The 23,332-nt window shown below is 36.6% G+C and overlaps 4 protein-coding genes across 6 annotated transcripts; 2 read left to right on the forward strand and 2 right to left on the reverse strand.

Annotated features, from left to right (window-relative positions):
* Positions 1-1,535: 1,535 nt before the first annotated feature.
* On the forward strand, positions 1,536-4,182 carry LOC119992747. Its single transcript, XM_038839544.1, has 3 exons — positions 1,536-1,690; positions 2,562-2,798; positions 3,905-4,182. The coding sequence occupies exons 1-3, from the start codon at positions 1,673-1,675 to the stop codon at positions 3,950-3,952; spliced, it is 303 nt and encodes a 100-aa protein (XP_038695472.1). The 5' UTR covers positions 1,536-1,672; the 3' UTR covers positions 3,953-4,182.
* Positions 4,183-5,651: 1,469 nt separating this feature from the next.
* LOC119992740 (developmentally-regulated G-protein 3) lies at positions 5,652-13,479 on the reverse strand. The gene is made up of 10 exons (XM_038839537.1): positions 13,319-13,479; positions 12,882-12,935; positions 12,401-12,577; positions 11,883-11,954; positions 9,917-9,976; positions 9,276-9,385; positions 8,310-8,609; positions 7,500-7,691; positions 6,325-6,376; positions 5,652-6,200 (listed from the first exon to the last, which is right to left on the reverse strand). The coding sequence occupies exons 1-10, from the start codon at positions 13,358-13,360 to the stop codon at positions 6,150-6,152; spliced, it is 1,110 nt and encodes a 369-aa protein (XP_038695465.1). The 5' UTR covers positions 13,361-13,479; the 3' UTR covers positions 5,652-6,149.
* Positions 13,480-14,150: 671 nt separating this feature from the next.
* On the forward strand, positions 14,151-18,254 carry LOC119991205 (shikimate kinase, chloroplastic-like). 3 transcript variants are annotated; one of them, XM_038837474.1, is made up of 10 exons: positions 14,154-14,622; positions 15,065-15,123; positions 15,258-15,312; positions 15,397-15,469; positions 15,938-16,025; positions 16,545-16,627; positions 16,716-16,845; positions 16,964-17,042; positions 17,626-17,690; positions 17,883-18,254. In XM_038837474.1, the coding sequence occupies exons 1-10, from the start codon at positions 14,406-14,408 to the stop codon at positions 17,919-17,921; spliced, it is 888 nt and encodes a 295-aa protein (XP_038693402.1). In that variant the 5' UTR covers positions 14,154-14,405; the 3' UTR covers positions 17,922-18,254. The 3 variants fall into 3 exon arrangements, with proteins under 3 accessions (XP_038693419.1, XP_038693411.1, XP_038693402.1); XM_038837491.1 differs by lacking the exon at positions 16,964-17,042 and having other exon boundaries at positions 14,151-14,622; XM_038837483.1 differs by lacking the exons at positions 15,065-15,123; positions 15,258-15,312 and having other exon boundaries at positions 14,153-14,622.
* A 274-nt stretch (positions 18,255-18,528) lies between these two features.
* LOC119991199 (F-box/kelch-repeat protein SKIP6) lies at positions 18,529-23,275 on the reverse strand. Its single transcript, XM_038837462.1, has 2 exons — positions 22,050-23,275; positions 18,529-19,040 (listed from the first exon to the last, which is right to left on the reverse strand). Exon 1 carries the CDS (start codon positions 23,261-23,263, stop codon positions 22,076-22,078), a length of 1,188 nt encoding a protein of 395 aa, XP_038693390.1. The 5' UTR covers positions 23,264-23,275; the 3' UTR covers positions 18,529-19,040; positions 22,050-22,075.
* Positions 23,276-23,332: the final 57 nt, after the last annotated feature.

Here is a 23,332-nt window from a genome sequence, read left to right on the forward strand (position 1 = left end):
ATCTAAGAGCATCCACAATGGTCTTATTTGTGCACACACTCCAAATTTCATTAAATTATATTATCTCTCTGCTCCTCTATCTTAGGTGGCACAATTGAATTAGATTACTGGGTCCCACAACCTATACTATTCATCAACACTCTATACTCGCTTTTTTTTTTATCTTCTCTCTCTTCCTTTTCATCTTCTCTCTTTATTTCCATCATCTCTCTCTTACTTTGCATCACATCTCTATTCCTTTTTCATTGTCTCTCTCTTCACTATTCATCAATTATCATACACTTCAAATATCAAATTGGACCCACACAACCCAATCATTGCTTAACACATTGCAAAGTCTCTCATTTTTTTTTCTCTCTCCACCTACTTCACCTTTTAAACTTGCAAAAAAAGAGGGAAATGATAAATTCATTCAAGTGTTTTGTATTAATGTACCATGGTAGGGGACTTCTTGAGATTTTGGTGATACACAACTACCAAGAAGAAATGGAACACTTTAAAGTGAAGTCTCATTGGAGTTGCTCGACACAACTCTTCGTTTTATTTTATATTATTTAGTCAAATCTGTCAGTAATAACCGTTGGTTACATTTTTTTATTTTTTTAATTACAAGGAAAATGGATGGGGAGGCTCGAGATCTCAATGGGATACCACACACATGAGTTTTATCTCAGCTACTTATGGTTCTCCGTTGATTACATATATTTCAAATGTTATTTTTCTTATATATATATGTACAAGAATTGTACTGTGAGTTGTATGGAGAACTAAAAGCTAACGCTAGTGGAAAAATTGTTAAATTAAAGTATTATAATATTAGATTTATGATGTTCATATTAAATTTAATATAATAAATATAATTTTATTAAAATTAATTTTAAGCACAATTAATTTTATTAATAAAATAATTAATTTTATTAAATATTATATTTTATAATAAATTTTGTTATTAATTTAATAAATATAATTTATTACTAAAATTAATTTTAAATACTTAAAAATTATAATTATTTTAATAATTAAATTTTCTGTAAAATTAATTAAAATAACGTGAAGGGCTAAGACCCACATGGCTTTTTGAAAAAAAAATTAAAGTGAAGGGCATTAATGCCCCAAGAAGCTTTGGGGATGTCAACGGATACTTTCGCAGGAACATGCAACTTGTCTTCATTTGGTTTATTCTATCTTTTATGAGATTATTTTCTTATGACGATATAAAACGATGGAAACAATTAGAGTTAATTTGATTGATAATTGGTTGGATTAGACATATATACGTGTTCAAAATTCAATTCTAATATGTAACATATTTCTTAATCTTATTTTAAAAAAAAACGATGGAAGCAATAACCGGCGTTGTAAAGACTATCTTTTGCCAGCTAACAAAAAGAAGTGTCCACGGCATTACCAGACGGAGTGGCATTTTAGTAATAATGCTAAAGGTACAGACCTATAACAGTAATCGCGAAATTAGATAAATGTCAACGGCCAATCAGATAAGAGAGAGAGAGATTACTACTGTACGTTTCACGGTTCCCTGCTTAAAAAGGCACCATTTCTGCTCTCTCGATGTTCATTGCTTGAAACCAATTTGATTCCGCTTTATCTGTCTCTGCAATTCTCCGTAATCTCCATATCTCGCTTTGAGCTTTGAGCTTCTCGAGTCAGTTTCATGGAAGACCAAAAGGAGGTCTGATTCTCATTCCTCTGTTTGCTTCTCTGGTGTCACTATGTTTGTGATTGTGGGTGATGTGTTTAGTTTTGATGCTTTGCTGTTTGGTTCCCGGGAAAATAGTTTGAGTCTTATCTATTAGTTGTGTTTCGGATTCAACTAGGAATTTTAATAGCAAATGGAAAGAAAGTTATGGATTTGAAGTTCGGATGTTTACTTTACTTTCCCAGTGGTCAAACAGAGTTGCATGCGAGATTCTGCAGGCGATTTAAAAGAAATTTTGAGTTTTCTTTCTTTCTAAAGGTTTTCATGTGGGTTTTGTGTAATTTTTGATCCGGATGGGAGTGTTTACTCCTATTCGATCCCTTGTGTTCTGCTTTTCTGTCTCAAAAAGGCTTCAGTTCTTTTGAATTCTTGCTCCTTTTTGAAGAGCATTCAAAGTAGTAATTATTTCGCTTTCTGAAAGCTTATAAACAGTCAAAGTTGCTCCTGTCTTTTCTTGAATTTCAACCTTTTACATGAACAGTTGGGTTTTCTCATCTCTTTTATTCTTTAAATATTTTTCTAAGATGCATCTTCGTAGACCAAAAAAGATATCTTAAACTTGCCTTGAAAGACTGGAATTACATGCTTATTAAAATAATAATTTGACATTACAGTTACACTCAGCAATTGTTGAGAGCCAATAACATTTAAGCTGTCAATCCTTTTATTCTGTGTGATAGACAAGTGGGTCATTTTCCTTTGTATCTTGGTTGGTTCTGTCAAGAGGCATTTTCTCATCTGATTTAGGGGTTTTTGAGAGATGTAATCAGTAACTGGAATGTGATAATTTGTTGATTCATTTGATGTACATGGTGCTAAATTTCCATGTCAATCTTGTTCATAGAAAAATGCTCCATGGCTATCAGTGCCACAATTTGGGGACTGGGACCAGAAGGGACCATTACCAGACTACTCACTGGACTTCTCCAAAATCAGGGAAATGAGGAAACAGAACAAGAGAGATGTGTCAAGAGTCAGTCTTGGGAATGAAGAAGAGCTCATTTCAAAGCCTACCTCCACTGAAACCACTACCCAAATTGATCATCTCCACCATTACAATCAGAATCACCACTCCCCCACTGTAAGATTCTTTGCCTTACTAGCCTCTTTAAACTTATCCAATGAAAATTTATAATAATGGAGCATTCATGTGGTGGGTGGCCCGGTAGTTGGGGGGAGATTTCTTAGTATTAATTTGAGTTAAATAAGTGGGATCTACATTGCTGGTAGTTAATTAGATTTAGGTAGCAACTACTTGAACTGCTTTCTAGGTGCCTTTTTCTACTAGTGGTAGTTATGTCAACCAGGTAGCAGTTATAAAAAAATAGGCTGATGTGTGGACAGAACATGTAAGATGAAGAAAAAATTGCTGATTAAATAACCTTTTTGAGTGTGAAATGTAGGAGAACAATATCAAGCAATGTCTATATATTGGTCGTGGCTCTATAAATTAGTGGTACTATAATCCATGCAGTATGTTGATCTATTCTGGTCTTGTGAAGTTCCCTCAAATTTCATTCCGAGTAGGTCTTACTGCCATGGATGGTTTTCCCTTCTTTTTCTCAAATCTAGTGTTTGAAATGGTAGAAGATTCTTCTTTGTTTTAATCAACAATTTGGCTAGATTGTGATAATGTAAGAATTGGTTGACAATTTGGTTTCTGGACAAACTATATTTTTTTGTTTGGTTTTGCATTCATGATGTCTGAGAAAATGTGAGGTTTACATACATGACCATTAGGACTATATTATTTTATAATTTAGAAATTCTTTTAAAATACTCATTGGAAGCAGCTGTTGTGGACATAACATAAGTGCTTGGAGTAATATCCTCTGTTTGTGCCTAGGTCACTCTTAAATAGCAGTGGTGCACATCCAACCAATGTTCTAGGCCATCTAATATGGGCCAGTGATGCTTCCCCCTCATAGAATGCAAAACCATACATTTGGTTCTTTTTGGCTTTTAGAATGAATACAAACATACATGCATAGTGTGTATATATACATCTAAAGAGAGAGATAAACTTTACGAAATTCTTGCAAATCTTATGAATTTTTTTGTGGGTAAAAGACAGACACCATATCCATATGTAATCAGAAACTTTTAAGTGAAAAGCTTAATTTTTTTTCCCCTTGGATTATTAGCTCTTGATTTGGCTGAGTGTTAATTCTTAACTTTGTTTGACAGACAAGGAGGAGCTTTCTCAGCTACTTCAACTGTTTTGTGAAAGCCTGATGTTGAAGCATGTGCATCCATTCAGATGTTTTTCAAAGTCATATGTATGTAATGGTGTTTGTATTGAGATTTGAGAGAGGGCCTGTTCTTCCCCGTTTTGTTTTTGTCGCCCGCATGCATGCATGCATTCTCTTATATTTATCTATCTATGCCTTTCTCCTCCAGTACTTCCTGCAAATCTCTGTACTGCAGGATTTTAACGTAATACCCAAATAGACATTTTGATGGAAGCCACTCTTAACAACGTATCCATGCAATTGTCCACCTTCACCACCACCCAGTTGTGCACAGGCTCGAATTACGCTGGCTAGGATATGCTCATTTGGAGTCTCATCACAGCATTTCCAGAATTCAATAAAAACCGGTAAAGCCTCCTCAGCAAAATAATTGAAGACCAAGAAACCCGATTTTGCAGGAGCATTTTATCGAACAATTTACGTGCCTCTCGCAAACAATTTAGCTGCGTTGAGAAAGCTTTTGAACCAGAGGCAAAGGCTTCGCATTGCATGTTCACATCGCTCTTAACGGTCACTGGTACGCATGGATGTTGGCGGAGTCGACATGGATGGTCACGGGCCACGTACGAAAAGCCCACGAACAGTGAAATACGTCAATTTCGAGCTCTATTTTAGGATTCGTTTAGATGAACCTTATTTGCATCTCATAATTTATTGACTACACACCAATTTAAATAAATCTCAATTAAAAATATAACAATTATGAGTCGATCCCATTTTTATGTTTTTATCAAATTTTGTAAACTGCATCCCATAAATTCAGTCGTTGGACCTCATCAACGACTAACGACTGAGATTAAAAAAAATAAAAACAAAACAAACAATTCATCTTCTTCATTAGAACCCTAGATTTGGTCCTCTTTCGTGCCAGCAATTCACCCTTCTAATCTGAAGCAGGCAGCCATGGAACTCAAGAAATGCTACTAGTCATCAACTCGAGTGAGCCCACTACAATTGCAGCTCCACCTGACCAGCCGCTGGACAACAGTCATACTACTGTAGCTCTACTTAAACTACCGTTGGACTACAACTCTTCCCACATCCACAACTTGCGGTTGCCAATAACTCTCTCCGAGCATCACCGGCTGGTCGTGACCAACAACAACTCAACTTCCCTTCCAATCACACGACTAAAGCTACACATGGCATACCATTGATCTGCAGCTCTTCCTTCAGTCAAACACATGCAGATGCCGCTACCTCTACATTAACACAAGCTACTGCAACCCCTCTCAGCAACCAAATAAACGACCGACCATGAGTGTTCCTCATCTTTCATCACCTATGCCCATGACTCCATCGAAGTTTCCTGCTAAGAAACCGTCCAAGAATCGTCCATCGATTTGGGAGAGAAGCTCTACAGATGAAAGTGAAGCGGGAAAGAAAGGAGAATGACAAAAAGAGGAGGAAAACGATAGGATCAGGATGAGATGTGTATAAATCAAGGTTTTTGATTTTTTTGAGGTGTACTTAATAAAAAATGGGATGCAAATAAATTCGTTAATTGAAGGGGTGTCAATGCAAATTTTTGACAACATGCGTGATAAGAACCAGGCCAAGCATACACCCATACACGCACCCAACAAACTCATGCCTTCCCCAATAACCATATAAGCCCAATCGCTACCCAAGCATGGGCCGATTGTAACCAGCATGCCATTACATCCGGCATAATAGACTACTACCAAAAAAAACCTATTGGCTGATGATTTCGTATCAATACTGAACTTGACAGTGTCTTGGTAACAAAAAAATATTTAACCGAACCATCCATTTTGACATAACTGTGATTTGGTTACCAGGACAAGACATACCAGGACAAGACATACAAGCAAGAACAGCCTCTATAGTTCATGACTATCATATCATAAAAAGGTGGACGAAAACTAAGATAACGCTCCAACGGAAGGTATCACCGGAACACTTTCTTCTCAAATGGATCCCTTCGTCTATAAGGCACAACTATAGCAACCAACCATTACGCATGCGCTACAAATCGTATCATGCAGCGGTCTACACTAAAGCCAATCACTCTAACCAGAGCTTGACTAGAAAATGGATAAACTACAAATCAAGCTGCCTCTCTAATTCATCCTTGGAACTTCAGTCATGGGCGGGAATTTCTCTTGAAACTGGTTGCTGATATTCCTGCTTGCTTCTAGCAGAATTCTTTCACCGTATCACACCTTTTTGATAATCTGAACAACATCTTCATCCTCAAGCTCATGCTCCTGTGGTGCAAACAAGTGCCACAATGCAATTTAATCAGCTAGTAAAATCAGAACAAAAAGACAAGGGAGAGGAGTCACATTAAGGGGAGAAATCAAGAATTCAAGGACATGTTTCAGAATTCACCCTGCCAACTCTCTGAGGCTTGTGCTTCGCACTGGAACCCCATACTAGAGCACTGCATCATTTGAACAAAGTAAGCAAGTTCAAGGAGATAGTCAATAGATCGGAAAGAAAAATATAAGCCATAAACAGAAATTTAGCCAACTTATTAAGCAGTTCCACTTCTATCATCATATTTACAAATGAAGTACCTGATCCAACAATGAATGCAATACAATTCCCAATGTAAAGGATCATCTATCTTGGAGTATGAGTTAAACATTAAAAATGTATTCAATTCATAAATAAATAAATAGAAACAATGCAAATTTCCCAAATATTCTCACTACAACTCTAAAGCTCAACTTCAAGTAAAACATCATTGATTTGAATCATCGCATATTATATTACATAACCCTAAACCCTATGCAATCTTTTTATCTTCCTGGATTTTCAAACTCAAATGTATGATACCCACTGTGAAGGCAAACAAGCTTAAAAATCCTAGTTTTCCACAGTCCACATAATTGTGTCATGCAGGAACGCGAAGAACAAAGGGAACACTGAGGTCAAAGATAAAGAAATTCCCCACATCTGAACACACAGTGAGACTCGGCAGAAAAGAATTCTTGATTATCCAACCAGAGAATCAGGGAAATCACAAACCATCATTTATCTCTAGAAATTTGGAGTTTGTTTTCAAGAAATTTAGGGAGCCCATTAGCTACACACCAATTATAAAACAAGACCAACATTATACTTGAAGGTAAGCAAAATCTAGGCAGGAACCCTAGTAAATGAGCAATGACTCATTTCTTCTTTTTTTTGGTGCGTGTCTGTGTGTGGTATAGTGAGGTAACGAGGAGAAAAGCCCTGATGTTTTTTTTTTTGAATAGAAAAAAGCCCTGATGTTAATGCACTGTCGCACTCATATGCAGGCAAAGGCTCACAGCAATGTCACATTATTGGCCATCCAAAAAATGTTTGTGATCGACACTTATTAAAAATCTAATCAGGAAGCCCCAGAGAATGAGCAATGATATTTTTTGGGGGCCAAAGCCCTGGTGTTACCACACATATATGCTAACAAAGCACTGATGACAATACTAAAATTGTTTTCCATTCAAAAAATGTTTGATAAATATTTCTTAAAACATGAGAACTTCCAAATTAATAAAAAGTTGAAAGAGAGCACGTACTACTTAAATTGTTTCAGCATATCCTTGTGGATTCGATTGCAAAAGTCCTCAACAGTTCTCTTTTTGGATGACAGGATGACAGGATCTTCATAGTCTGGGTTCATCCCTTTGGGCTTTGTGTATATGCGAGTCAAATTAAGATACTCCCATATTTTCTCCAACAACCCGTCAAGGTTCCATTCGAGGTGAGCGCTAAAAAATAAGAATAACAAATTTCAGCAGTAGTATAAGCAATAACTAAGTAATGCCCTGGGTAAAGAGTTTAAACTTGCAAAGTGGGTCATCTTTCAAAAATCTATATGATCGTAGTATTTTTTACCACCAAATACCACCTAGGAAAACCAAACTGATGCTGGATGCTGGAATTGTGTGTGTGTGAGAGAGAAGAGAGAGAGAGAGAGAGAGAGATGAGGCCATGAAAAATAAAGTTATTTTCACATCAACGAATCCGTGGAACAACTCCAAAGAAAAATAATCTGTGGAACCATGCGCAATTAAAGTCACAATTTCCCAATGACCAACTGCCTTAGGAAAAAAAATTCTCAATGATCAACTATCCCCCTAGCAATGGCTCAAAAGTTTTGGTCCAAGCATACAGTCATGTGATTATATTATATCTCCTAGAGATGGCTTGATGTTATAAAGTGTAGAAAAGAAAACATTCACATGCTGCTTTGATCAGAAGATCAAGGTTCAAGATCATGTCACGCAATAAATACATTCCGACAATTCAACAATTCATCAAACCTCTTGCAAAATTTCCCCAACTTGAGCAAAAATATAATAAAAACTTGAGCAAAAAAGAATTACCTGACTAGGCAGTAGTGAGGAAGTTTATCCAAAATTTCAAGCTCTTCAAGTGTAATCTGATCAATCTTATTCACAACATAGATGCAAGGCATATATACCCTACTGCCCTCAATGACATCTATGAGGTCATCAGCAGTTGCATCATACCTCAAAGTAATATCGGCATTATGCATTCTGTATTCACTACATATTGCCTTCACAGTTTCAAGATCAAGATGTGTGTTTGTGACCGTCGAGGTTAGATTGATCCCACCCTTGTCTTTCTTCCTAAAAGTTAGATTAGGCGGCTCCTTGTTTAACCTGTTTTAGAAAATAAAATAATAACATAACATTTTGCAGGTAATTACATATATACAAGAAATTCACATTTTTGGACTTAAGACAGGAAAAAAAAAGCAGGAAATTGTTCTAAGGCAATAATAAATTATTAAGCAGGTCCTTGCACATTAAGTTGAATACTCCTAAAAACAGTTTCCCATGAAGAAAACTCATGAAAAGTACTTTCAAAGACCCCCATATCTGGCCTCTTTTTTTTGCCATTAGCTATCCTATTTGTTTTGTTCTTGGTAAGTGCAGGTGGATAATTTAATGCCAAACAGTCAAACTCCAGATAATCTTGTATCATGCTACAAATCAACAAAACGTTTTAAATAAATACTTAGGTTTAATGGTTGGGGTAAACAGCATAAATGTGTAATGTTACAAAATAACTAAGCGCTTGGTCAAGGCAAGATATGCAAGTTCTTTGATGTGATATACAGTAAGATCAGCAAAACTGAGAACAAGAACAAACAATTGTACTAATTTGATTGCATGTTGCCACGTTAATATATTAGAGTTTCTCCTAGATTTGGAATAAGCATCAAAGCAAAAAACTAGTGACCGCATAAAGCAGTAAAAGCAAATAACTTAATGACATGCAAATGTAAAATAGACACCAAAACTTTAGTTACCGACATAAAGTACCTTATGCCAAATCCCTCAAGCTCTTTCTCTATTAGACGCTTGTGAGTTATCGGCTTTATTGCATCAAGCACAATTAAGATGCAATTGCAAGTCCTAGCAGTGCTGATAACCTGTATTACAACAATTTAACAAAGAGAACAGACGAAAAAAAAATGAAGAACGTACAAGAACCCACAAGGATCCAAAATAATCTATGTGCCAAAACAAAAGGTTTAAAATCAAATCTTGGAGAGGAATAATCAGAAGTCTATGTTAAATTCATTATAATTGACCTCTGACCACAGATTCCCCAATTTGAGGGGATGATAATGAGGATCAAAACCGTGTATAAGTTCCACACCCCTGTATAATTCTATTCAACTCGCCTCAAGAACATGTCCTAATAGGAGAGATTGAGAACACACACCATAACCTATCTCCACTTCTACCTCTCCCTCTCCTATATCTGAATTCAGAACCCATCTCCCAAAGGGGAAAAAAAAATGGAATTGATACATTCATGTGGAACACTTACAACAGGATCAACCCAAGGACTTAGCCTAAAAGGTATAATTCAATAACATAACTAATTCACACTCCATTAGAACAGTTAAAATGGCATGTCCTGTTCTAACTGATAAGGGATAATAGTTATCATTTACCTGCCTTCCTCGACCCTTTCCATCTTTAGCACCCTCAATTATACCAGGGAGATCCAATAACTGGAATGAAGAACAGAAGTAAATAACAAGGGAAAGAAGAAGTAAGAAACTCAGTAAATATCAGCATTGCAAAATTGCATGTGGCATAGGAATACCATCACGAACATCCAATAAGTCATCCTTTTGAAGAAGGAAGTAATCAAGACAGAATTTTAACATCCCTTAGATATCAATAACTAATTCACAGCTTTTACAATTTAATAGCCAGGAGAAGCCAGACATTGTAAATCTTGAAATCGATAGTAAAAGTACTTGATCTGCTGATGGGGGGACCTGTCTAACACTAAACTCATTGTTATGGGCCTATTAACTTAAATTACAAATAAAAACTGGGGAAGAATAACACCCTTGCACAGCCCATGTAGAACTAAGGCTAAAGCGTGGCTTTATACACATCATCCCATAACTGGCATTATTTCATAAAATGCTCTAAGTTCTGCATTTTGTTTAGTTCTCCTTCTCCTTCCCACTTTTAGCATTCAATCTGAGTTGTCAATGAGAGGAGAATGCAAGAGAAATATCAACTAAAATAATTATACAAGAAATATTTCAATCTAGCATCATCATTATATATTTAACGCTGTTTGCATAAAATAATGTAAAAGAACATTTTCCGCATCTATTATTTTCTAGTGCAACACAGAAAATAAACGACGATAAACATTAAGCTTAGAATCTGGATACCAATTTATGGATTTGAAACATTATATGTTTACTGAAATAAATTCGACTACGAATGTGGTAACTGGGACTTCACTTGAACTGGATATTATCCTGATAATAAAAAAAACACATATAGATTTTGTATCCATCAACTAGTATTGAAACTTTGATTTTTGATGTTCAAGATTCTGAAAGCAAGATCTTTAGGGTTTGCCTAAATATAGATCATATCTGATTGCCGACAATTTTCAAAGAACGAAAGACAAAGAAAAGGGAAAATAATATATTTCAAGGAGCCACAACTGGGTTTCTTGATATAACACCTGAAAACTAATTGCATCATTAATTCTAAGACAACTAAGCACTCGGAAATTCTCTCTAACCTGATTTATTTTAAAAGGCTGCACGCATGTACTTTTAAATTCCCCAGCAATACTAATACTACAGTTACTCTCCTAGTAATCCTTGTCTTGCAACTACTAGAACATTTTTTTCAAGTCCTATGCCAAATTGGATCAGTACAAGCATAACAAACCACGGATACTAGCAATCACTAGCAAACCACTAGTATCAATTAAACCAATCAAACTCAAGATGTCTGAGTTTCCATCTGCTCTCAGAGCTCCCTTCCCACTCAACTGAGTTACCCTGTAACCACGTGAACTCCTAATAAAAAACTAACAAGCCTACATCATTGCTAGGACTAACATTACAGAGAAACATGATAATGGCCAATAATCAAACCCATAATTAAGATTCAAAATTTTCCACAAAATCTCAAAATTACAAACTCTCTCTATGAAAATTCAAGAAACCCTATATAAAAAATACTAGCAACCACTGAACATAAATAAACATAAAATAAGCCTTAATAATATTAATATCACATCCACAGAACAAGCCTTAATACTAGCCTAAAAAGATTCCATTAGTAAACAACATAGTCAAAATATTGGCCAACCACAATCAATGACACTGTTGTTACAAATAACTACCATTAATTATTTTAAAAGTAGCAAAAGGAGATGCATTTTTTCAAGCAGGAAAAAGAAGAAAAATGAATATAATATTATTATCCACAATCATCGATATTATTTGCAAGAATAACAATTCTACTAGTAAAAAACAAGAGCCAAAGCCCAAAACCTTATATGGAAAAAAAATTAAAAAGAAAAACAAGATCCAAAAACCTGCTGCTAAAAAATAATGAAAATCAGAGAAACGATTAAAAACAAGCAGTCACCTGAAGTTTAGCTCCTCTATACATGATCACACCGGGAATGCAAGTCAAGGTAGTAAACTCGTAGGAAGCAACCTGATACAATAAATAACTAACAGTTCTTCAGTCTTTGATGGAATACGGGTAAAATAGAAACGAACCTTGTAAAAATTTAAACTAGCAACAAAAATAAATAATTGTTCAAAAGGCCAGTTTTTGAACTATTAAGCCAAACCTTTAAAGAGTGGTATGATTAATAATTATTTTTTCCTATGGAAGGACCAAATGTTGGGGAGGATCATCAAAATCTAAGAAGTTTATTAAGACAAACATGTAACATCTGCAATGTTGAATAAAGCAAATTACAAATAGCACAACCAACGGAATCACCTACATCCTTCTACTAGCAAACAAAAAAGAAAAATGATGAAAGCTTGCAAGTTTCACTGGATAATGACCTCATAAAACTAAGCTATACATTACAATTCTATGGGTATGGGAAAGCAGAGGACGCAAACGCAAAGTACAAAAAATTCCTGTACCTCTGAAAATGTCCCTGTTAATTTATTTAGAAGTGTAGATTTCCCAACAGAAGGGAAACCCACAAGACCGACTCTTGCATCTCCACTTTTAGTAACATCAAAACCTTCACCGGCGCCGCCGCCACCTCCTTTGGATGAAGGCGCAATGAGTTCTCTCCGAAGCTTTGCAAGTTTGGCCTACCAAAACATATGATATGATTCCAAACTCCGTCACATGAAAGAGTATGAGAGTAAAAACGAATTTATATATTTACGGTTTATAGATAAAAGCGCATGCAATGGGCTTCGATCTTCTAACTTATTTTAAGCAGCAATGACCATGAAATTCAACATGAAAAAAAAATGATACATTTAAAACTCCAAATTTCAGCTTAAAAATGCACATTTCTCCAACTCAAAAGTCTAAAGACTTATATTTATGTTTGAGTCGAAAATAAATTTAATCGAAAGACACCAACGAGGAGTGTCAAAGGGAATGCACCTTGAGCAAGCCTAAATGATGAGCAGTAGCCTTGTTTTTTTGAGTCCTTGCCATCTGCAAAAAAACACAGTGTTCATACTTCATCTTCTGAAACAATAACTGAAACTAACAAGCGAAACTCTGCAAGTTTTAGTGACCACTTCAAATTCCAAAGCTGCATATATTTTCATTTTCTCGGACAGATTGAAAGAAAACACTTTCATTTCCCTATCTTCAAACTTCCAAAATTTTAAGTTTCAAAGACTCCACTGATTGGATTTTTTTTCCCAAACCAATGACAGCCTACAAATATTTCGAAAATTTAATATGAAAGTGCGAGATAAACCCCAAAAAAAAATACTTATCAATGGACAAGAGATCCAATTAACTTGTCTTTGTTTCCTCAAAACCAAACAAGGGCAACAGATCTTTCTAGGGTTTATCAGAAGGTGAATTACCTCATCTTCGATATCCTTGATTTTCTGCATCACAGTCGCCATTGATGAAAGGTTGGATAGAGACGCAGATGACGGCGAACGGGCTTTTGTTATTTGTACTTGATCGCTGTGTGTATTCGAACTGTTTCGAACGAAGGCGGAGAAGAAGGTACCGGACAATGGAGGACTTCCACACGATCATACAACAACGGATGGGCTTGGACTCTGATTTATTATTGAGCTTGAGTTAAAATATTTTGGGCTCCACCCATAAAGACTGTAATGGCCCAAAAGAAAACAGCCGCCGACTTTGTTACGCACTTGTCTTCACCTAACAATAATGCTCGTGTGGAAGACGTCGATCCACCACGCCTAACAACTTGACGGACACGTGGCAGCATCCTAATCACATCTACCACACCATAGCTTCACGTGACAACAATTACCCATAAATGTTCGTTTTGGAGTTAAAATAATTTTGGCCATTCAATTTTTAATTTATTGTAGGTTTAAATATTTGTGACGTAGAAATTTAAAATTGAAAGTTATTTCAATATACATACACTAAATTTTTCATTGTTCTAACATATTTTTTATATTGATTTTTTATATCATATCAACGAATTTATTATCGGAACAACGAAAAATCATCTCACATACGAAGATTAAGATAACTTTTATTTTCGACTCTCAAGTTGAAATGTTTGGAGAGTTAGACTTGGTAACCTATTTCGGTACCAAAACTTGCATCATCCGTTTTTTGTCTTCTTCCTCAACGGCTCCCCAATACGGAGCGAAGCCAACCAGGCCCACCTAGCTAACCCAATTAAGGAATGGTCAAAGGTCATGGATGGATTCGCAACACCTCACTCACCAACCACAGCCATAGACATACTATACATATCATCTCCGAAGGGACACAAGCAATACAAAGACAAAAAGCTTGTCAAGAATCGAGAAACAAGCGTAGAGGGAACGCGTTAATTTCAAATTACGTTTAGAAGTTCAGGTTCTTTTCAATTTGTGCCAAATCTTGGAGTCGATACGTACGAAGTTCGATCGGGCATTGGACTTTGTTCGTGGAATCGAGCTGTTTTGGGATTGAGTAATGGAGGCGCAAGTTTCAGGTTGTTTCCAGCAGCCGACATGGATTAATTCCGACAAGTTTGCAACGAAACAGCCCCGTTCGGTACAGTTTTCGGGGGTATTGAGTCGACAAAAGACGCTGCGGGTGGGCGTATCTGCTCATTTCCGGTCTCAAGCGGTCTCTTTTCGTCGCAGGTCAATCTCTTTGGAGATCTCTTGTCTTTGCGAGAACTTATCAGGTACTTCCATATAAGTCAATAATTGAAGGGTTTTTTGTTTCTTGAAAGTTGGTGTTGTTATGCTGCATAGAAATTTCCTCAGGATCGAGATGTATTATTTGCGCGTATGTGTCGTACAGATTTTTTTTTTCCCCTGTTCTTTGGATCATAATTATTGGGAACTAGTTTCGTAGAGGGTGCCTGAGACCATTGGGTGACGAAGTTTGCTCCACAAACAATACAAACTGAAAAACTGTTTGAATTGTAGCCTTCTGAATTAACTGGGACCTTTCTTTGTTAAAGAAAAGGGGTAAAAAAAGTAAAAAAGATTGTTGTTGGGACAATTTGGATGTGTGGGTGAGTGAGCTACTTGTGTTTTGTCTTTTTGTTGTTGTGTTTTTTTGGCTTATGATGAAGTGATTGCAATTGCTTGTGCTTTTGAATTTGTCTGTTTATTCTACAGCTTCTGTAAAGAAATCTGGAGGTATTCAGGATGCTCTTGACAATTCGTTGATTTTGAAGGTATAGAGTAGTGTCCTTTTAACGTTTTTTTTTATCTCATTGTAATTTGGGTCCTTAAAAGTCGATTTACCCCTTCAGTTGCTTATCAAAAGTGGCCTTATCATTTACTTACGAGATGTTAATAAAATTTGCAGAGTAAGTCGCAAGAACTTCAGCCATATTTAAATGGACGGTGTATATATCTTGTTGGTTAGTTTCTTTTCTAGTCATTTTTATTTTGTTGGTTAATTGATAATTTGTCTGGCAGACAAGTGAATTGAGTGTGAAATGCAGGAATGATGGGTTCCGGGAAAACAACAGTGGGCAGGATTCTATCTCAAGTGCTTGGTTATTCATTCTATGACTGGTTTGTATTGTTATGTCTCATTTCTAGTTAAAATGCTTGTTTTCATATGCTCCCGTAGTCCGTGGAAAGAATGATCGCTGAATATGCTCATACAGAAAACCTACTGAAACCCAATTCCATTAGGAAAAAAAGTGGAACCCAATTGGACCATAGAAGGAACAAAGGGTGAGCATAAATAATATAGGAAAAAAGGAAACCCAATTGAAATGTTTATGTTACTCCCTTCATTTTCATGATTTTTTTTTCTGAGCTTTAGCGATGAGAATACAAAATTTTAGTGTATGAGAGGAGGACCATCATATGAACCAATTAAGACCACTATCTGGGTTGAAATTTTGATCACTAGAAGTGGTATCCACTCTATGTTATGTGACAGATTACAATATTGACTGGCACCCTTATGACAACAATCTTGTAATCTTCGGCCAATTAACATGTGCTTTGTGTAACTATTTGTGGTTGCTGCAGTGACACGTTGGTGGAGCAGGCTGTGAATGGAACTCCAGTAGCTGATATTTTCAAGCTCCATGGAGAGGACTTCTTCAGAGAGAAGGAGGTTAGCTAGGAAGTAGGAAGCATTGAAATTACATTAAATGTTATCACTTGGACCCTAGATAATTGATTTCAGAGTTTTGATCTCTCCCCACTCATGATGTGGTTTTCTTCCCCCTTATTTGATACGTAATTGGAGGTCATTCTTTCTAGTTATTGTTTGGCTGGATTATCTATAGATGATAAGAGCCAATTGAACCATGATTACAAATGTTTCTTCTATCTTCTTTTACCATATGAGATGAGTACATTCTCCTTTCAAGTGCGTCATCTTGAATTTACACTTAACAGACAAATGTGCATTTCTTGATAAATGAATAGACATTCATAACTATTATAGGAGAAGAATCCATCTAAATTTTCAATATAGCATTCAGTCTGCTAATAATATTGCTTTCTTTTTGGAGCAACCACTGCAGTTCAATTGCCATGCTTGCAGATGCAAACATGCACTCTTGTGGGCTTGTTTTTCTTTTGGTGTTTGATTCGAGCTTAATGATTGCAATTTACATTTACATTTTAGACTGAAGCGTTGAGGAAGGTTTCTTTAATGCATCGACTTGTTGTTTCGACTGGAGGAGGTGCAGTTATACGGCCAATTAACTGGTATACTAGTGAACACAAGAGTTAATCATTAATTTGATTGGTTTTCTATGTAGCTGTTATATATACCTGTGTGTCTCTTTGTTGTCAGGAAATATATGCACAAGGGGATTAGTGTTTGGTTAGATGTACCTTTGGAAGCCCTGGCACGGAGGATTGCTGCTGTTGGAACCGATTCACGCCCCCTTTTGCATGAGGAAGCTGGTGATGCATACACTAAGGTCTCCCATTTCTGTTTGATGCTAGTTGACCATTAACTTTTGTTAATTTGGTGCAGTGGTGAGTTAGAGAAATGGGATTCATTTATTTTTGTGTCGTCACAATTTGCATTGCTTACAGAGTTTTAGGCGTTTGTCTGCTCTTTGGGAAGCGAGGGGGGAAGCATATGCATATGCCAGCGCTAGGGTTTCCTTGGAGAGTATGTGTGCTTGAACCCACCTATCAAACAGTTATTTTATTTTGCACTTTATACTACCGACATTTAATTGTACTGGGAACAAAGATAGGATAATTAGGGAGTTAAGCAAAAAGAAAAAATCACTGAATCTCTATATGGGGGAAGAATGAAGAGAAATAATAATATAGGGCCCATTCACCTATCTTTTCAAGTTGTATATTTGTGTTTGGCTACTTGTACTGCTCCTGTATCATTTTTTTTTCCCGTTCTTTTTCAATTTGTGCAGAGAAATTTTATCAGACCCAGATGACAATTTGTTCCTTCAAGTTGATTATATTTATTTCAAATTTTTTTTCAAAAATGGTGGCAGATTTCATATAGTGTGCCTGGATTGGATCAACTTTTCTCTTTTTCGTAATTTTTTAAAAATAAACTTGTCATGTTTTGTTAAGACAAACAAATCATTTTCTTTTCCCGCTTTATTGGATTTCTATTTTTATGGTGTGTTTTAATCTCTGCTACAATTTCACATTTTTTGTTATCATTTTGGCTGAGATGAATTATAGTCTTGAAGATTATGTTTCACAGTAAGCATTCTGTGCAGATATCGCCGCTATACTAGGAGTTACTGATGTGTGCAATCTCACTACCACTGCAATTGCGATTGAGGTCTCTTTCTCTCTCTCACACACACACACAAACAGATTATTGTGCTTCTGTACTCTCTCTATATCTCTTAAGTTATCTCATGTCATAAGACATCATTAGCTCTCTCATTTCTTTTCTTTTCTTTTTCATTTTCGTTTAGCTCTGCAATTATGCATGTGGTGGGTAGGTGATGGAAGTTTTTTCATCTTCCAGGTACTTGAACAGATTGAAGTTTTCTTGAAGAGGTTGTAGCCGGATACTTAAATTATAAAGCAGTTGCTATGTTCCTATTTTATTAATAGAACATTGTGTCTGCTGCTATTTATCCTTGGACTCTGGCATATCAATTTTTTTTTTTCGGGTGAGGCTGAAAGTGTGTGTGGGAGTATCATGCAAGTAGATCTCTTTGAAATTAGGTCTGGCTGCATAAAAACCCTCTTCGAGATATAGGCGTTTGCGCAACAAAGCAAAACTTTAGGCGGTGTAGATGCATATTTCCCAAACTGTTGTATCATATGCTGTGTAAAAATGACTTCCCATTACGGTGTGACATAATTGTAGTAATATTTTTTGATAGGGATCCAACTTTCATTGTCATAATCACAATACTAAGACAACGGTTCTCGCATCACAGTAACCGTATACATCAACCTCTTTTAAGGAGAATAAGAAGTCCAGCAATCGAACTACCACCTAGGGTCAATCTTTCCCCCAGAAAAAAAAGAAAACAAATTGTCAATCCAACAAGTCATATATATGACATCCTATCATACACTAAAATTAACTAATAATAAGATCAATATTATTCATAAAAAAATACACCCTTTCAAGTATTTGGGATGGCTTGAAGAGTAAAGCATGAAGAGATATTTGCATCACATATACCACCAACTTCAATAGTTCTTCTACAACGTTGGAGATAAATCGCGTGACAGTGCTTCTACAAGTAGAAAATTCTCTTTTGAATCGTCCTCCATGCCGAACTTACATACACAATATACAAGTGATACAAAAGTCCCATCAAGCTACCTCAAGCTGACACAAGATTTTATTGCTCGAAAAAACCTGCATATATTTTACATTGAACTCAAGCGTAGCTATTGTCCAAGAAGACCAAACAACATCCAAGAAAAGAATGAGCTTCAAGCAAGAAAGGGTTGCATGAGGCACTTGGTTGAAGCTTTTTGATTATATCATGCCATAATAAAGTATAAAACGAACATTGAGTGAACAAGCAATGGATAGGGAAGAATATACAAGAGGGTCGAAAAGTTTCCCACAGATCTTACAATAGCAATGATTTGAGATCGAAATGGTGCTGGAACCATGCAGAACGATAAAGGTAAGAGCATCCAGGTATCATGTTGGGACCTGAAGGGGAAGCATTAGAGTAAATTAGCATGCACAGTCACAAACTCACAATGCAATTATGAAGCTATAAGGGTCAAACTCAGTTGTGTGATCTAGCACCAGAATTCAATAATGCATGGCACAATCCAACCGTTCAGGCAACACGTATGGAACACGAATTACGTTTCATTAGCTAGTTTCATGAACCTATAGAGATGGCAAAACAGTGAAAAAAAAATGATGCTGACAGAATAGAAAGTATCAAATACATGGATAACAAGTACAAGATGGATAGAGAATAATAAGTTAATAACTCCTGGCAAAACCTGTTATCTATCATTAAACATAATTGTTGTTGACCAAATCACCTGTGCTTTGATCATGGAAATCCCAGATCCTTCTTGGGCAGAAGAGAGGACAGTACAATTTTTAACACTTCTAAGTTCTAACTCATGAAGCACATCTGCTCCAAAACCTTCCATACCTCGTAGTTGAATTCAAAAATAATCATTGCCCAAACCTTGACACTAAAAAGGTAATTCTTGAGTTTTGATGCTTAGGTTGGGAATACCTGAAGGGCATTTCTAAATACAGGTATCAAATATACAATTTATCTTCTACTACTCACCCACATAAAACATTAGGAGGATCGATATGAAATGCAATTAAAGTACCTACCAAACATAACTAAAAAACCAAAAAGCAGAAAGAAAAACATAAGTTTGGAATCATCTATCCCTGCATTTCTTTCATTAGTTAAACAACGTAAAGAACAGATTCCCACCTTTCCTTCTTTAAACTTGCACTTCATTAGAAAAACAGAAATCAATAACTTACTACAATTATTGTCTTCTATCAAACAAAGAATACATGCCACAAAGCAAGAAAAGGAAAATTCACATAATTAATACTAATTCATGTTAGATTGTTATAAATATGTTTTTTAGTACCATACATTTATTTTATATGAATGTGCATACATTTTATAATATATTATTAAAATTAAGTGAATCTTACAATTCACGATTCAAAACTTTGATGAATCGATTCATGATATGTCAATTATATTCATATAATTGTGCATCCTTTTATATGAAATCTTGCATTGTTTAAGAGTTAATTCGAATTATATGCTGCTTAAAGAATGTTATTTGCACATTTCAGGTTCCGGAGCATAAATGGGAGAAAAGCAGCTTAATGGATAGGAATGAGCAAGAATTGGACAGTGGAGAATTCCGATCGATCGGAATTCTGGTCCGATCGATCGGACGCTGATTTAGCTGAATTGGACAGTAGAGAATTCCGATCGATCGGACCAAAAACCGATCGATCGGCCAGAGAAATCTCGCGACTTCTGAGGCCTTCAATTGTCCGAAATTAACCAAAAGTCAAGGGAGACCAGCTCAAAACGACATAGAAGTGTGAGATAAACGACTCTGGGTCGTGGGGGGGTATATAAGCTTAGATTCCTAGGGTTTTAGGGGATTTTTGGATCTTGGGGAGCAAAAACTTAGGGTTTTTGGAGAGACCTCTCTACAGTAGCCATTGTTGCAAGCGAGAGGGGGTTAAGGGGTTTTTCCTTCTCTTCTCTTTATTCTTGTATTTTAATGACTGCCATTTCTGATTTTGAAGTGTATTCCTTAGTTATGAGGAACTAATCCTCTAACTAAGGATCCTAATGGAACCCTTCTTTGAAGATTAAATGAAATTGGTTTCTTGTTCTTGAATCTCTTTTTACATCGTTGATTTTCTGTGGATATGCTTATTGCTTTCAAATGCTTGATCACCATTTGAATGATGTCTAGTCTAGGTTGAAACCGGAAGGATAAACCTAGGGTTGCAATAATCCATAGAAGACATAGGTTGTATGAACCATAGGAATATAGGTTCAAGACTTATGCAATCTTTAATTGATTTCCATTATGCTTAAGGAATTTTTGATATGAACCCGAATGTTAGGAATAACAAGGATTCTATTGAAAATACTTTCAATGTATCTAGGAATAGAGCATTGGATAATTTGGGAAATCTATTGTCAACAACTAAATTGAGAAATGAGAATTAATGAACCAATGGAGTTTAGTTGGATAAGAAGTGGTGAAATTAGGAACCTTAGTGCCTACTTTGCTTGAAACAAAAAATTCTGGTTTGTTGCTTTGCTAATCATTTAAGTGTACTTAGTTCTCTTTCAATTCACTTGTTTAGTATTAGGTAAAAACCAAAGCAACAATTCGCTTACCACTTTAGTGTGCTAATTGCTTATTTTGTCATTAATTTGAGATTGCCAAAACATCCTTGTGGGACGATACTCTATTCACTCTTTATTACTTGAGCGATTTTGTCCGCTTGCGAATATAATCTACAACAATTCACATGATTCGATTTGACAACCTTGCAAGCAAACACAATCCACCTTGAGTTAAAACAATAAATTTATATCTCCCTACATACTTCAATCAAAATAAAAAGAATTTGTATGCTTTTATCTTTGCTAAAGAAATAAAATAATTTAATTCTCATCTATTTTACAGGAAACGCAGAATAATTTTAGATACTTCCAACATGAATTTTACATTGATCATGCATGCTTCCTAACATCTTGAGAATTGTCGAATCACTATATTCACATTAACTTATTGTAAGTGCAACTTGCATGCAGGGCTACAGTTGGATAGATCCCACTTCACAATAGATCACACGAGAGAATAGGAATCATGAAATCTTTTTGCTAGAACCTTACCGAATGCAGCAGAACAGGACCAAGATATTAGGATTTAGGAGCCACAGAGAACATAGGATAAACAAGTACTTTAAATGGTATTAATTGAAGTCTATCCACCCCTAATTTATTCATTCTTTTCTACTGTCAACTACTTTCCTCAATATTTCTCAGTTTCTCCTTAAATACAATTCCTACATTCCATGAAAACAAATGATGTTAAATACTAGCATCCAACCAACACAGTCATCAAGATATTTGTCCTGTTAAATTAAACAATTTAAACATGAATGTGATGAGAAAAAACATACCAAGTTTGGCCAATTCCCAAAAGATATCACAATGTAACCGAAGAACAATGTACAATGGCTGACCCTTTGGAGATGCTATGCACCACATCACACCACTCAATCTTCCCCCACAACTCCCCATCCCCACCCTTCTTCTCCACGGAAATTTCCGCACACCAAATGTCCACATCTCCTCCCTTTCCCTTCCCTTCTTTCCCTTCCCACACCACCATCAACTTACCCCCGAAATTCGCCATTGTAGCCCCACAAAGAAACCTTGGCAATCCCTTCTCCAAACCCTTCAAATCCCTCCACTCCCCTCTCTCTACATCAAAACCCCTAATTTTCCCCAAATAGTCATAGCAATACAAGACACCATCGATTACACACCCCCTCCCTCTCCAACCCAAGTCCAGCTCACTCTCTACTTCTTCCCATCTCCCTCTCCTTGGCTCATACACAACCCCATTCCTATCAGCCATAGCGTAGATTCTGTCATTGATCACAGCACTAGCGTGCATCCACTTCTCTCGAAACAGATAAAACGAGCTGTTATTACTATTGTTGCTATCAATGGATTCCCACTGTTGCTTCTTGGGGTCGTATACTTCCGCCCAGTGCTTGGACCTGGCCCAAGTGTCCACAAGGCAGCCACCGAACACGTAAATTTTTCCATCCACAACACCAGCTGCGGCGAATTCGCGGCCAACACGCATGCTAGGTATAGATTCCCAGGTGTTGAATCGGCAATCGAGGGCCCAAACTTTTGGGGAAGCGATGTCCTTGATTGAACCGCCGATTACATATATCTTGGGGCCGAGAGAGACGAATGCGGAGCCGATGCAAGGCGGAGATGGAAGCGGTGGAACCGGGATGAGGGAGTATTTGAGGGAATTGGGATTTTGTATGAGAGTGAACCAGAGGAGAGAGGGGTTGGTGGAACGAAGTGATAGGTATAGTACAGGCTCCGCAGAGTGAAGGAGGGAGCGAGAGGAGTAGAAAAGGGAGGAGCATAAGAGCGACCGGAAGGCTCTGGAGACTAAGGAGAGGATTACATGGTGCGACCGAGGGCTACGAGCCAGGCAATTCATGGCCAAGTCATTTGGTAGCGAGGGTATCAGCAAAGGTAGTGCTGTCGGAGGATTTGTAGCGGAGGTACTGGCAGTTGCGGCGGATGAAGAATCGGTGGTGGATGAGGACGGGAGGTTCATGGTCGTGTAAGGAATGCATAGCATTGCATTATTGCATACCTAGTCACCTAGAAGTAGAAGCTCATGAATCATTCATGCACACCGGCCCAATGG

This window comes from Tripterygium wilfordii, chromosome 3 (genome assembly GCF_013401445.1).
Source record: "Tripterygium wilfordii isolate XIE 37 chromosome 3, ASM1340144v1, whole genome shotgun sequence".
Classification (NCBI taxonomy): domain Eukaryota; kingdom Viridiplantae; phylum Streptophyta; class Magnoliopsida; order Celastrales; family Celastraceae; genus Tripterygium; species Tripterygium wilfordii.

Excerpts from the sequence above, each read along its gene's own strand:
- LOC119991205 (XM_038837474.1), top strand. The coding sequence starts at position 14,406 with ATGGAGGCGCAAGTTTCAGGTTGTTTCCAGCAGCCGACATGGATTAAT. Across the intron at positions 15,313-15,396 it reads ACGGTGTATATATCTTGTTG|GAATGATGGGTTCCGGGAAA; the intron begins GTTAGTTTCTTT and ends TGTGAAATGCAG. Across the intron at positions 16,026-16,544 it reads ACTTCTTCAGAGAGAAGGAG|ACTGAAGCGTTGAGGAAGGT; the intron begins GTTAGCTAGGAA and ends TTTACATTTTAG.
- LOC119991199 (XM_038837462.1), bottom strand. The coding sequence starts at position 23,263 with ATGCTATGCATTCCTTACACGACCATGAACCTCCCGTCCTCATCCACC.
- LOC119992740 (XM_038839537.1), bottom strand. The coding sequence starts at position 13,360 with ATGGCGACTGTGATGCAGAAAATCAAGGATATCGAAGATGAG. Across the intron at positions 9,977-11,882 it reads ATAGAGGAGCTAAACTTCAG|TTATTGGATCTCCCTGGTAT; the intron begins GTGACTGCTTGT and ends TCTTCATTCCAG. Across the intron at positions 6,377-7,499 it reads ATGCTGAAACAATTTAAGTA|TGCTCTAGTATGGGGTTCCA; the intron begins GTACGTGCTCTC and ends CAAATGATGCAG.
- LOC119992747 (XM_038839544.1), top strand. Across the intron at positions 2,799-3,904 it reads AGAATCACCACTCCCCCACT|ACAAGGAGGAGCTTTCTCAG; the intron begins GTAAGATTCTTT and ends TTTGTTTGACAG.